Source organism: Sinocyclocheilus anshuiensis, unplaced genomic scaffold (genome assembly GCF_001515605.1).
Source record: "Sinocyclocheilus anshuiensis isolate Anshui unplaced genomic scaffold, SAMN03320099.WGS_v1.1 scaffold190, whole genome shotgun sequence".
Taxonomy (NCBI): Eukaryota; Metazoa; Chordata; class Actinopteri; order Cypriniformes; family Cyprinidae; genus Sinocyclocheilus; species Sinocyclocheilus anshuiensis.
In genome coordinates this window covers 1389008-1405054 of record NW_015547663.1, presented here as the reverse complement: position 1 = coordinate 1405054, position 16047 = coordinate 1389008, and the positions used below count along the sequence as shown (strand labels likewise).

Below are 16047 nucleotides of genomic sequence, written 5' to 3'. Positions count from 1 at the left end.
TATTAGTACCATAAAGGTACATATTAGTACATAAAGTGTACATATTAGTACTCTTGAAAGGCATCCGGCCCAGTGACAGTTTGGTACCTTTTCCTGAGAGTGTATAGATTTTCATTTAACGAATGAGATTTTTTTTCTGATTGTCTTTTTTATAATGCACATATCCCTTAATGTTTATATGCTGCTGTGTTGCTTTTCTTTTTTTTTACCGAACAGTTGGGCAGAAAGTGGCAGAAGAGTGCACACAGTCTTCGGAATTAGTCTAGGCTGTGGATTCTGGAGAGTTCAGGGTTTGGTCACTTGCTTCTGGTTCTGACAGACCCAAAGATCTCATGACAGGATGAGTCCATGATGTTGTCTGAGTTACATGACTAGAGGAAAAAGAAATATTAAATTAATAAACGACATCACCAAATTTAAAATATTTTGAATTAAAAAAAAGATGTACACTAACATTTTAAAGTTTGGGGTTGGTAAGATTTTTTAAATGTACCTTAAAAAAAAGCACCTTATGCTCACCAAGGCTGCATTTGTTTGTTAGAAATAAATGGAAAAGACTAATATTGTGAAATAATATTACAATTTAAATTGTAATTGTTTTCCTTTTTAATATATATTAAAATGTAATTTATTCCTGGGATTGCAAAGCTGAATTTTCAGTCTTTAGTGTCACATGATCCTTCAGAAATATGCTGATTTGCAAACATTTTTTTTTATTATTTTCAATGTTGAAAACTGTTTTGCTGCTTAATACTTTCATGGAAACCATGATACATTTGTCTCAGGATTCTTTAATTAATAGAAAGTTCAAAAACAGCATTAATTCGATTTTTCTTGTAACAATGGAAAAGTTTTTACTATCCCTTTTGACCTTGTGAATAAAAGTATGAATTACTACTGAACCCAAACATCTGAAACGTGCATGGGATATTTTAAGTATGCAGGTGAATGCTGTGGTGCTGGTGTGAGTGTAATGGAGAACGCTGGACTCATGGGTGTGGCATTGCGTGCCAAAAGAGTGGTGGATGTCTGCAATATTAACTGGGTTGTTTTGAAAGTTATGCAAATAAAAGAACATGCTCATGGGAAGGGGAGATTGGTTTCCTCTCTCTAGAGATCAAGAGGTTACATAAATTTCGTCAATAACAATATGAAGATTCTGCTGGTTTTGTGCTATTTTGTTCAGAATATTTGGTTGTAGAAGTGCAGCTTTTTGAATGTACCTATTGAGAATGTTTACTGTAGCTAAAACCATTTATCTCATGCTGCACAAACAACTTATGAAGTGCCCTTCAAAACAAAGGAACTGGTTTTTGCGAATGTATTTGAAGTGACTCATAACTTACTTTACATAGTACTTCACTCCATCTGCAGTGTACGCCTCATCCCAGCCAAAAGGTAAACCTGTGAAAAAACAAAAACAGACAGAGAAATCAGATACATTTACTCTACATGAGGACAACAAACAAGACACTGGAGAAGTCTGAAGCCAAAATAAAAAACAGCATTGCAACATTTCTCGCTGATGCTCTTGATCCTGAGAGGCCAGTGACCGTGAGAATTTCCTGGCAACTGGATGAAATGGGGCCATAAATGAATATGCTAAGTGTCCCAGCATATCTGCATAATCTGAAAAGCTATTTTCATAAAAAATAAGGAATGTACAGTGAAAGTGTAACAAGCATCAAATGGGGGCAAATCAGATTTGCTTCCATTGGATTTGGATTTTGGTTTAAGGACATATACACATTTCCCCAAATGCACTTTTTATCTTTGATGCACAGCTTTGGATTGAGGACTGATGTGTACAAGGTTGTAATTAATGGACATCAGCCAAAAAAAAAAAAAAACGCAAGTAGACACTACTAAGGCTTTATATGGCACAGGCTGGAATCTCATTAATATGTGCCACCATACTAGGTAACAAATCCCTGACAGAATTTGATCTTGACACTCCCTCTGTACGTGCAGGAAGTACAATTGACAGTAAGTCTGCTGGCATACACAATGTCCTGGCATGACTTTAGAATGGGTTTCTCGTCAGAAATATGATCTGATTCAAAAAAGGTGATAGAATAAAAAAAGAATACACAGAGTATCCCACTGTCTAGATTTCACACACAAAGGCCAAAGAATAATTCATGCTCTCTCAGATTTCTACAAACAAATGTCCCTGGCTACATATAATTTAGTACCTATGGGAATTCACAGTAAATTTTCTGTATCTACATTTGAACAAGTGGAAAATGTATGGAAGAAATAAGGTTTTTTACCATTTATCATTGGCACTGGCAATATCTTGAACATTTCATATTTAAATATTTATTATAGATTTAGATTAGAAATAAAGAACAATAACAATACAACATTTATATAATAATAATAATAAATAAACTAATTAATTAATAATAAATCAATTGGAACTAATACAAATAATATTTTTATTTTAAAATATGCACACATTTGCTCTTACTCCTATGCCTAATATGTCGAAAACTAAAACAGTGAAATGTTTTGTCTCATCACATTCAATTATTAAATATCATGTAAATGATTCAGCCTAAATTCCGAATTCAAAAGGGCAACATTTGACAAAAAAAGGTTAAGTAATTTGCATCACTCGATATAACTGTTGGTTGTTTCATCCTAACACCAAACATACAAATATCAAATACTGGGTGGACGATTTGTCCATTTTTTGAATTATTGGGGAGGTCTTCAGTTTCCTTTAAAGCAGCCTTGAGAAGAAAAAACGATTTCAATGCTCATTTCATAATAGTTTCTTAGAATATAACCAGAATGTTTTTGTTTTCTTGCATTCATCTCTATTTTTAGTGGCCATCAATTCAAGTCTTTAAATTCTACAGCTTAGAGATCTTTTTGGGATTCAGTGTTCTGATGCATCCACAGTCAACACAAACCGTTACTGCTTACACCTTGGGACACAATAACACTCAAAGTAGCTCATCACATGCCTCTTTAATTCAATCAACTCTTTGTTTTCTAATAGCCTTGCTCTAGTAACCAAGAGCGAATGATTTCACTAGATCAACACTATGATACTGGAAAGACAATTTCAGCTGCCTCAAATTACGCCTCAGCAAATCAGATATAATTGGGATAAGCTGCAGACACTCTCCCAAAATTGATTTGCTGTTCTCTTAAAGGGACCGTATGAAAATTCTGTCATCATCCTCATGTTGTTCCAAACCCGTATGACTTTCTTTTTTCTGGAGAACACAAAAGAAGATAACATTCTTCAAAATGCTTTCATTTGTCCTCTGCAGAAGAAATAAAGTAATACAGAACAACATGAAGTTGAGTAAATGGTGACAGAATTTTCATTTAAATGATGAAATAAGGCCAATTATTATAACCTAAATGCTTATTCCAAAGCATGTCTCCCCCTCTGTCTTATTGATGAGTGGTACGCAGTCTGTCACATGGCTGGGAGAACATCCATCACGTGGAGAGCACTGCCTGTCTCTGAGCTGAGCTGGAGTTGCTCTCTCTGATTTCAATCGGTGTGATGAGGATGGCCCTCCATGTGCAACTCAAAGCCTGCCTCGTCCTCCCCCGCACAGAAGCATTCAGCCAAAACGTGAGCATCACTCACTGAGAGGTCACATGCTGCCAGGTGTGTGGGACACGTTTCCCTGTTCCCTAAGCAATCACTTTAGCTCTTTCTTCCCTCCCTCAGCTTCACTGATTCTTTGACCCTGAGTCTTCTATCTTTCTCTAATCCATCCGTCTGTCCATCTTTCTCCCATTTTTGTGCATCACTTGGTACCTTAGAAATTTAAACTACCAAACACAGAGTTGTTAAATCATCCTATTTATTGTAATGGTCTTTTTATTTAAAGGAATTAAATATTATAAATATTCAATTTAATATATACCTATTTGGTCCCACTTTATATTAAGTGCCCTTAACTACTATGTACTTACATTTAAATTAATAATTTGGTACAATGCACTTATTGTGTACATACATGTTTGTACATTGTACTTACATTTTAAAAATACCTGCATGTAATTATATCTGTAATTAATTTCTGTAATTGCATTTATAATTGCACTGTTGACCCATCCCTTACACCTTAACCCACTCTTCAACCTACCCATACCACCTCAATAGCAGCAAAAGTGTTTTGCAATATGAACAAAATAAGTACATTGTACTTGTTTTTTTGATGTAAGTACATAGTAGTTAAGGCCACTTAATATAAAGTGGTACCATGATTAATTTGAACTATTTGCAAATAATATTTTTATTTTAAAATGCACAGCATTGTTTTGGACCCCAGTGACAAAAATTCTTCAATATATTTTCTTTTTTGTTCCACAGAAAAAGACATAGAGGGTAAGTTAATGATGACAGACTTTCCATTTTTTTGGCTGAACTATCCCTGTAAGGAGGATGTGTCCTTCAGATTGATGGTCGAACAATTTGGGTTTTTCAATGTTTTTTGTTAAAATATTACATTAAAGCCCTCAATCCTGAAAATGTGCTTTGAAGTTTTAGGAACTCTCTGATATATTATGCCATTTAATCAGATTCACTGCACATAATGTTCATTCAAAAGTGCTTTGACAAAGAAAAAATGGTTGAAAAGCAAGTCCATCATTGATAAACCTCAGTGTTTATGCTGAGACCATGTATTCAGAGAATAAGAGGAGGTCAGAGATGCTCTTTTGTCTGGGTTCCAGAGTGTACCTGAACTGTCTGTTTCCTTTAACATGCAAGAAAAATCCTGCCGGTCTGTAACCAGGAATACGACCCACTTGCTTTCTTGAGATACAAAGAACAGGATACTTCAGTTAATATTACTATCCGTCTATATTATTATTCAATCTACCTATCAGGTCTTTTTTAATACTTGACATTGACTCTATCACTCATTTTGAGTTTTACGAGGTTGTTTTGGACATCCTGTGTTAAAATACAGAAAAAGAAAAAGCAGCCTCTTGGTGTTATTTTTTGTTTCCAGAGCTGCGCTTTGGACGGACTGCTATCAGTAATGTTTTGACAAAGTGGATCAATTTAACTAGGCCAACAAGATAGTATTCTTTCATTTAGCAAACAGTGTCAGTCAAAACAAGATGTCATGAACGATCATTGTTTTTAACTACTTAAAACAGCTCTTTTACATGTTTTCCCATTTAGGACCCATTTCTAAAGGTATATATCTTTGTGTAGCCTGTGACATGATATAGAGTTGCAACAAAGATGTGGCCAATTGCTTTCTAGCAGCTTCGTATCCAGGCAACGATAGCAGCAGTGAGGTGAATCAGATGTAAAAGGCTTGTATTAACAGCAAATGCACCTTGTATTGTGTTTCCTTACGAGATTGGCCTAATTTTATTCACTATACACCGCTAAATAGATTAGATTTCACGATTAAGGTGGTTTGCCTCATTTTCTACAATATATAAGATGTAAAACGCTTACATCATAAGTAACTGAACAGACAGGATATGAAAAATTCAACAAGCAAGCACATTATTAAATCAACTTAAATGTAGATCACTAGGCTGTCTGCTGAAAAAGCAAAAGATATTCCATTGCATCTGAATAGGTTCTATAAATTTGAACAATACGCAGAATCTTGGTCGTAATGATACTATAATGTTTAAATGTGTCTAGTTTAAGAGGCTTGTAATGAGATGGGATCATGGAAAAACTGCAATGTTTTGACCTCTACAGGTCATTAGATGCATTTATGTAAGGTCAAACGTTGCTGGAAGGTAAGCTACATATTTTCCTGAGAATTACAAAGCTGAATGGGGTCAGGAGTTAAAGCAATGGCTAAATGAGCAGACTGAATGTGTTTCTTAGAGTGTGTTCATGTGTGTAAGTAATATTTTATAGATATATACAAAATATTACACATATTATAATATGCATCCCCCTTGATCCATAACATCTCATCCAGTTCAGCTAAAATTGCTGGTGCCATAAGATACATTTTTGTATGACACAAACAGTGTCAAGACAACAACATGAGGGTCAGACAAACTGACATGAGAGACAGCTGCAATTAGGTAGATTTTGTGATGTTTGTTTTTTCATGGCAAAGCAGAAAACATGCCTGTATACTTACAGTCCAGCTCTAGAATGCCTCTGACAGTATTAGTTAGTTCTTTAGCTTCCACAGCAAGAACAGATGCTGTCCAGGGTGGTTTCTTCCCACCTCGAGATGGCGAGGTCTGAGACAGATTGGCCAACTTTGGATCGCTGGGAGAACTGAAAAACAAAACACACAATCCTTTATTTAAACCACTGTAAGCAGTTTCAGTAATAACCTAATCTTAACTGGCTAAACTTTTTATTTAATAAAGACATTTTTTTTATTTTGAATTGTTTTCTTAATCCTCTAAAAATGGAAAACTGTGTCAGTCTTGTATTATTTTCCAAAAGACTTGTTATAAAAGCTCTACAAAAGTGCACTCCCTTCGACCTGAAATGAACAAAGCCTGCTGGGCAGATTGGTGTAAAAGAAGAGCCCAGCATGACTCGTAATAAAGGGTTTTTGGGGAAGGGGATTCAGACCTACTGACATGGATGGACCAGTGTTATGAAAACATATTATGAAACTACCACACTTTCGGGTCATTAACAGAAAACCGAAATGAATTGGTCCAGACTGATTGAATCATTGCATGCGTTTGAAACATATTTAAGATTTGCTACAGTCTGATTTAAAAAAAAAAATTATGCAGTTATAGAATATGGTTTGTTTTGTTTTAAATATTCTAATGTATCAGCAGTTTATTACTGTATCCAAGTAATCCTGATCTTAAATGACACAATTATTTTATTTACACCTCCACTAAAAAGATTGGGGTCGTAAAGATTTTTTTAAATGCTTTTGAAAGAAGTCTCTTATGCTCAGCATGGATGCATTTATTTGATCAAAAACAAATTAATATTGTGAAATATAATTAATGTAAAACAACTGTTTTCTAGTTTAATATAATTAAAATGTAATTTATTCCTATGATGCAAAGCTGAATTTTCAGCAGCCATTACTCCAGTCTTGTTACTCCAGTTGCTTGATTCCTCAACATTCTCTGATTTGCTGCTTAATAAACATTTCATATTTTCAGTAATAATGTTTAATATAGGGCTTTTGTAGGAACCGTGATTTTTTTTTCATTGATAAATAGAAAGTAAAAAAAACAAACAAAAAAACAGCATTAATAATAATATAAATGTCTTTACTGTCACTTTAAATCAACTTAGGGTGCTTTCACACTAGCACTTTTGGTGCGCACCCGGGTTCGATTGACGTCAGAGTTTGGTTCGTTTGGATGATGTGAACGCTGTCTTCCGAACTCGGGTGCGCACCCGCGAACCGTACCCGAGTCCGCTTAAAAATGGGTGGTCTGGGGTACGGTTCATGTGAACTCCGGTACAGTTCGCTGCTGATGTGAACGCAATCGTACTAAATCGCGGAAGTGAACCGCTATTAATGACGTATTATTTGATGATTGATATTTTCTGAAACGATGACGTCATCAGTCCACGTCTCGCCCCTAGTCAGACACCGCTACGTCACGTAACAGCAACAAAAACATGAACAGACACTGAACGATTGTCTTTTTATTAACTAACAATTAACACAGATTAATAAATGTATTGTTCCATGTTCGTTTGTATACCGCGCGCAAGGTTTATGCGCATAGTCCAAGTCTTCATCTCCGTTTTTAGTGTATCAGTCAAGTGACCAGGCAAGCGAACCAAGTGTGAAGCATTAATTTCTATGGTATCTTTAGACCTAGATAACAATGATAGTCTTAAAGTAAAAAAAAAAAAAAAAAAAGGTTTGAGAAAAGTGATAAGAAATGAACTCATATTTAGCATGCAAATAACTATCTTTCATTCGTTGGATGCATTCAAAGAAGAGTGACTTACAAGTTCTCATGCAACCTCTCTCAAAAAGAAAAATTGTATTTTGCTGCAAATTGCTGACAGCCTTCATTTTGATTGATGAGGACATATGTAATATTTTTTAGCCCTAATACACAAAGACAGTGGCCTCTTCAGTCAGTGTGGGGTGATCATTAGGGGAAAAAGGGCTTTCCAGACGTGCTCTGCTAGCTGAGCAAGGGGCTGCAGGAGGCCATGTTGATTGGGCCTAATCAACATCACTGCCACAGGAAGGTGTTGTACTGGCCTCTAGTCGTTAACTATCCCTGTCTTTTGCCCACAAAGTCTCTCTTATAATAGAAATAAAGGCAGAAGACTCACTCTGGAAAAAAGTTACCATTTACACACCCTGAATACACAGCCTCCTAGAATATCAAAGGCGAACTTTAATGACTGTGTAAAGGTCCCTAAAGGAAAAGAGATTTTGTTATTACATCATTCTTTTCCACACACCTGTTGCTAGCGAAGTGTGGTATTACTGTCTGGCATACTTCAAATTAGATTAGAATTCAGTCAAATAATTAGATCTGCCTTAACAAAAGACTGACGGGGGTACGAGAATAATTATCTTACCTATAGCCTCTTGAACCGCTTTGGTTTTCAGACAAAAAGCCTTGGACAGCCTGTGGGGGTTTTAAAATGCAGGTGATCAGATTAGTCCATAGTTGCAAGATTTAATGCTGCATAAAGATCAACATTCTGCTATTTTATTTGTAATAACAATAACACAATTGATTTTATATGATTAATATTACTATTATTACTACTACTTGCAATCATCATCATCATCATCATCATCCTCATATTTTTTTACATTTATTATTATTATTATTAATACCACTGCTACTACTACTGTTGTACAGTTAAATATTTTAAATCCATAATAATAATAATAATAAATGATGAAGATTATAATAAAAATATTATTATTATAAAAATGATTATTATTATTAATACCGCTGCTGCTGCTGCTGCTGGTGCTACTACCTGTCTTTTGCCCACAAAGTCTCTCTTATAATAGAAATAAAGGCAGAAGACTCACTCTGGAAAAAAGTTACCATTTACACACCCTGAATACACAGCCTCCTAGAATATCAAAGGCGAACTTTAATGACTGTGTAAAGGTCCCTAAAGGAAAAGAGATTTTGTTATTACATCATTCTTTTCCACACACCTGTTGCTAGCGAAGTGTGGTATTACTGTCTGGCATACTTCAAATTAGATTAGAATTCAGTCAAATAATTAGATCTGCCTTAACAAAAGACTGACGGGGGTACGAGAATAATTATCTTACCTATAGCCTCTTGAACCGCTTTGGTTTTCAGACAAAAAGCCTTGGACAGCCTGTGGGGGTTTTAAAATGCAGGTGATCAGATTAGTCCATAGTTGCAAGATTTAATGCTGCATAAAGATCAACATTCTGCTATTTTATTTGTAATAACAATAACACAATTGATTTTATATGATTAATATTACTATTATTACTACTACTTGCAATCATCATCATCATCATCATCATCCTCATATTTTTTTACATTTATTATTATTATTATTAATACCACTGCTACTACTACTGTTGTACAGTTAAATATTTTAAATCCATAATAATAATAATAATAAATGATGAAGATTATAATAAAAATATTATTATTATAAAAATGATTATTATTGCTGCTGCTGCTGCTGCTGCTGCTGCTGGTGCTACTACTACTGCTTGTATAGTTAAATATTTTAAATCTATAATAATAATAATAATAATAATTATTATTATTATTATTATTAACACCATTTCTTTACAGGTTACATACAGTATATAGGTACATAAGCATATTCACATAAGAGTAAAATTGCAATTAAAATCAAGTATCTGATGCATGGTGTCCACGAAATGAACCATTCAGGATGCAATGCTATATACAAACCATATTCAGCAAGAACTGAAGTGGCTATGCATCATGTACTTCTGGAATATATATATATTATATTCTTATGCAACAGACAGACAGTAAAGCACAGGTTTATTTGGGAAAAACGTTTTTTTTTTTTCTCTGTGTTCTGTGATAAATGTATGATTTATGCAGTCCAATGGAGTGCTAATTGATTTGTTGCATCTGGTATAAGTGGAAAAACAGTTGCACATTGATGTCATGTTGTTGTTGTTGTTTTTTAAAATAGCTGCCTAATGAAAGGGTTACTACACATTCTATGTCAATCATATGAATGTCAGTTCAAAAATGTCCTTTATGTTTGTAAGAACTCTTGGAATGATGACGTAAATACACTATGCTTGTGTGACTACCTTTGACTACCCACTTCATATAAGTTGATGGATGCCATCAGAAGGACATTCTACACACAATTTTTTGGCTCAGATTTTCTGGTTTAGTGAGAAGACTAAATTCAGGGAAAGAGTAAGAATGGTCTTTGTCAAATCAACATATGAAGTGCAAATACCTATACAGTACAATTTAATATCCTAAGTCACTCTGCATGAGCAATATTCATGGTGGAACCTGATTTTAAGATATGAGGATGTGATGATTTAATGTGCAGTTGGTTAAACTTAATTGAAAATAAAGATACATCACCTCCACAAACTGTAGAAGTTTACCCGTGGAGACTTCAAAACCCTTCTTTGCAGTTTCACTCTTCCGTAGCTGGCATTCGAGTACAGAAATCCTTTTTTTCAGATCTTGCATATCATCCTGAATGAATATTAGTAAAGTAGTACAGATTACAGTTTTAGTATAATAAAATGTACTTTTTTAATGCATTAAAATGGTACTGATTCAAAACGTGTCTAATATGGATTTGCAATTAAAAGTGCTGTCAGAAAATTAAACATTGGAAATAGTAAACTGGGCTTTTTTATACATATATTTTAGAATAATTTTGAAGGTGATTGTGCTAAAATGCAATTATTACATAGTGTGTGATTATTTTTCCACAAGCAATTGTAACAATAATGTTATCCTACGTAATCATAAATTGCTGTGAAAATAAAGTTTATCCTGGAGACACACGAGGTTGCTAGCCAGAGTTTTCAAAAATAACCTCGTCAGCCCACGTCACCCTGCAAGATCATGTTAAAGCCTTCGCAGCACATCAGCCCAGTTACTGAATAATACAAAGCAAACAGTGACCTACTTTCTATAGTACACGAGAGAGGTAAAACCCGGAGTGGGGTCGTGCATGGGGATGTGGATTGGGAATGGCTAGTGTAAAACTCTCAAAGTGGAATACCTTTCCACGGCCGGGTTGCTCAGTTTTCTGAGACTTCATTTCAGCTATCTCAGCCTCCAGGAGATGGATAACCTCCTCGTAGTCCATCTCCATTCCCCGGGCCTGTTTCTGAGCTGCCTCTGCCAGATGGATCCGGGTCCGCAGGGATCGACTCTCCTCCATTGCAGATTTTGCTTCCTGCAACAGTGGAGTTCCACTTAGAGTGACAGTGCTGAGAATGCATGTACAGTAGGACCTTACAATGCTCAGGGGCTCTTCCCCCCTAACATTGCAAACTCAGTGAACTTGGAAAGAAATGCCTGCACAGTCTCATCCCCCCCTCCTTCCTCCATCACTTCCCTCCAGACTCGCAGCATGACAAAGCACAGCTCTGCTTCTTTTAACCTAGAAGTTTAAAGAGGCTGAAAGAACAAGTCATGTGCAAACAAGTTTCTTTATGTCCATTTCTGCTTTACAGAGAATAGACAGGGCAGGTTTTGGCAGACAAGAACCAGTAAAACAAGCTGTTACATAATACAGGTATCGAAAGATGTTTTGGCATTGACGAAAACCACAACAGCATCGGATACTTGTCAGCACGGCATCGCTCAATAGCTGTCAGACAAAGGAAAGGTAACCAGGCCATTGTAATTATGAAGCTGTGGGGTATAATAGCACTCTTAATGGACAGGTGACACGAAATGTGTGAAAACCACACTGTGAGGATCTATAAATGAATGCGCAACGTGTGGCAGTTTACAATTACAAATTTGAGATTAAAGTGACTGTGTGACTTTCCTATTGCGGACCTATTAGAGTAAGATTCGAAAACACATTTTACTCATCATGAGTACTATTAACTGTCACATATTTCAGAGTACCAGGAATAATTAACTTATGAAAAGGGTACAGATAATTGCCCACTGAATGAAGAACTTTACTTATTAAATAGAAATGATGGATCTTACATCATTTTTTTATCAGAGAGGCATATAAATTGGCACTTATGTCCATTTAATGTCCATGTATAATGGAGAATATGTGAAGTGTATTATAAGGATCGTGCATTGGTTACGATTAATGTCATTTTCAAAGAATGTGGAATTCAAAAGCTCATACTGTATAACTCTGTCCCAGAAATCCTAAGAAACAGAGGAGGTGGCTGGGAAAAATAACAAGAATTTAATGAACTACGGAAGCTAGTATTAAGCCTTGCAGTCTAAAGAGATAGTGGAAGCATTAGTGCAGAATAATTCTATTCATATACAGTACATATAGTAGCTTATATATACACTACCGTTGAGTAATATTGTGAAATATTAATACAATTAAAAATTACTTAATACTTAATTAATACTTGTAAAATTAGCCATTACTCCCAGTCTTCAGTGTCACATGATCCATCAGAAATCATTCTAATATGGTGATTTGGTGCTCGGAAAACATTTTTAAACGGTCATACTTTTTTCATGATTAATTTGATTAACAAAAAATTCAAAACAACAGCACTTATTTTATAAATAGTTACACAGTAATATATACTGTGTACATATAATACTGCATACAGTATTTCTTAGTTTATTTTTACGTGTTTTAACCATAAATATCATTAAATTTTATTCAATTTTTGCTTAAAATAAAAAAGACAGATATATTTAAGATATATTCTCCAAACAAAATTGTTAATATTGAAAGTAATTTAGACTTGAAAGTAAATTTGTGTTGTTTTAAGAATGTCTAGATATTCTTATTGGAAAAAAACACACAAAATATAGATTAATTTAATTTAATTTAATTTAATTTAATTTAATTTAATTTAATTTTTTTCTGGCGTAGGGCTTGTCAAAGCTCAAAACAAGCTCTCTATCGTATCCATAACCCCAGATCACAATGCACAGATAAAATTTAAATGGAGAGATCTTATCCCTGGAGCCACATGGACAAGTCACACCTCATACCAGTCACGGCTGCCCCTATACACGTTTTGCTGTAATGTAGCCAGGTGAACACTGCGTGGATGGTGATGTAGCCTGCACATTTCTCACAAGAGAGGAGGCTTAAAAGCACACTGCTTCGATGCTGAAAAGCCCATCAGCCTACCTGTTGTTCTAATGGCAGTTATAGAAGGTAAAGTGTGGGTGGGGGTGAAGAGAGCAGAAAGGATTCAGCAATACAGAACGAAGCTTTAAAGAAACATACATGGCTTTAAAAAGCCTTGGTTTCACACCAGAGGGAGTGTAGTACATCTATTAGCGCTTCAGTCTGATGAACTGGATATGAACTGAGCCCACTGAAGTGCTCCAGGAGGGAGCAGCTGCGACTCCACAGACTCGAGCAAAGCGCTCTGGGAAGGGGAGACAGAAGTTGCATTGACCCTGACACCAATCGAAACGCCACAGGGCCTCATACAGCTGACCAATCATTCAATGTGATGCTTTGATAAAGAGTATAACTGCATTTTCCTTCTTATTTAGATCATCTCTTAAGGTCAACCTCAAGTGAAATTGCTGTTGCTTCAATTCATTGCTGCAACGATATCACCAGCAGCCGGGTCGATACGAGGGCACTAATAGTTCACCACACACCATATACCACACATAAATTACTTTCTAAGAAAATGTGAGCGGTGCTTTTTCTGGCCAAAACTTTACTGCCATGATGTGAAGGTGTCACTAACTAATTGCTAAGATGTTCTTTTAGCATGTTGATATGTGGACAAAATAAAATAAAATCAAAACGAGCCCACCAACAAGTCTCTATGATATTCTGTGCCCATGTTGTTGTACAAAGTTTGGGGTCAAAAAGATTATTTTAATATTTTTGAAACAAATCTCTTATGCTCACCAAGGCTGCATTTATTTGATAAAAATACAGTAAAAACTGTAATATTTTGAAATATCATGACCATTTAAAATAACTGTTTTCTATTTTAATAAATGTTAAAATGTAATATATTCCTGTGATGGCAAAATCTAATTTTAGCAGCAATGTTCCAGTCTGTAGCGCCATACAATCCTTCAGAAATCATTCTAATATGCTAATTTGGTGCTCAAGAAACATATTTTTTCATTATTAATATCAATGTTGAAAACATTTGTGCTGCTTAATATTCTTGTGGAAACCATTATTTTTTTTTCCAGGATTCTCTGATGAATAGAAAGTTCAAAAGAACAGAATTTATTTGAAATTGAAATCTTTTGTAACATAAATGTTCTTAATGTCACCTTTGATCAAATTCAAATCAATTCTGATTTATTTGAAAGGTAATAACACACCTCTTCTCAACATGCTGCACAATTTGAGGTATCATTCATGTCCGTAACACACACAAGCAGTACCTAATGTTGGTGGTTTATTCAAATTATCAACCATAAGCATGAGCAAAAGTAATCTTGAAGATGTCATTAGCATAGACTGTACTGCCAATTTAATTTAATTGATATGCAGCAGGATGATCAGAATGTTCTGCTCTGCTGCCTTAGTAACAGTCTAATAAAATCATTAAAGTCCAATTCATCTCGCATAGAATGCTGAGGCTCTTTGGATTTGGGTTTACATAACAAGCACTTCTGAGGCTCTGAGATAGAACCCAAAGGGCTTGTGGGTGCCCATTTCTTTATAACTCATCGAAAAGAACTATTTCCAAGCACCGACCGCCATCCCTCAATGTCCTACATACTTCATCTCCCACACGATGTTCTTAATGTGGGTGTTTCAAGCTTCCTGTAGTGAGCGCAACACGCTGAAAATAGATTTTTGGATATTGCTCATAGCATTTTTCATTTTTTTCTCATTTGAGTTCTGTATAGTGTTGATGAGAAAATAATGCAGTTTCAGCATTTAACTCTACAGAGCACCTGCAGCTCACCTTTAAGAGTCTAATGGCACATGTGCCCACAGCTCCCCCCTGTGGCATATCTAACATGGTACAGTGACAATGGAATAGAACAATGTAAAAAAAATAAGAATAAAACAAAAGCTGAATGTCTTAAAGTTAAAGGCCTGTTTTACACCACTTTTAGCAGTTTAAATGCAACAGCAGGCTAATTCTGAGCTTACACTGTGGAAGTCAAACACTAAATTGTAGCAATTGTCTGGATTTAGCCAGATAGTCAATATATTCATATCATATGTTAGATCACCTAATTCTGAAAAACTTCAAGAACCAAAAGGTGAAATCTAGTAATTAATTAAAAAATTCACTGCATGTAGAAATTGATTAAAGCTTCATATAGAAATTAAAAAAGGTGAAGAAGTGAAAAGGTGAGTAGTTTCAGTTATTTTATGTTGATTCTAAAATGCAAAATGATTGTGTTGATAAACAGGTTGCAGTAAGCTTTGAACATGTGCAGTTTGAATGCTGTAACCTGCTAAAATGGGCACCAAAATGAACGTGTTCTGCTTACAGTGTGAAACAGGTGTTGGAATGAGTTGCGTACCTGTTTAACTTTTGTCAGTTCCTGCAGCATCTTATGATTAAGGCTCTCGGATTCTGCCAGCTTATCCTTTTAGAAGAGAGATCTTCGTATGAGTGAGCATCAGAGTTAGCGCACTCATTTTGACAAATAGGATTAATAAGAGCCTCGCTCAATAACACATGAATGAATGTCACACACTCCAGCATGTGGAAATGTTTAAAATCGTTGTCATGGTGGTACCTGCATTCTCTTGAGCTCTCTCAAGGCCTCAATGTGGTCTTTTCTTAGTCGCTCCATCTCATCCAGATCATCAGAGTCTGATAATGATGGCTTAGAAAATAATAGTAAATATATAAATATTATATTAAAAACACAGAAAATATATTTTATATATTTTTTTTCATTTTATATTTTTTGTGTGTATATATATATATATATATATATATATATATATATATATATATATGCACATTA

At 35.1% G+C, this 16047-nt stretch overlaps 1 protein-coding gene across 1 annotated transcript in view; it reads right to left on the bottom strand.

Annotated features, from left to right (window-relative positions):
• The window catches only part of stxbp4 (syntaxin binding protein 4), a 28467-nt gene continuing 12420 nt past the window's right edge, over positions 1-16047 (bottom strand). Inside the window, 8 exon segments of the mRNA XM_016504814.1 lie at positions 1-371; positions 1347-1404; positions 6105-6247; positions 9228-9277; positions 10522-10638; positions 11177-11353; positions 15595-15660; positions 15814-15903. Of these exon segments, the coding sequence (XP_016360300.1) occupies positions 263-371; positions 1347-1404; positions 6105-6247; positions 9228-9277; positions 10522-10638; positions 11177-11353; positions 15595-15660; positions 15814-15903 (810 nt within the window). The 3' untranslated portion in view covers positions 1-262.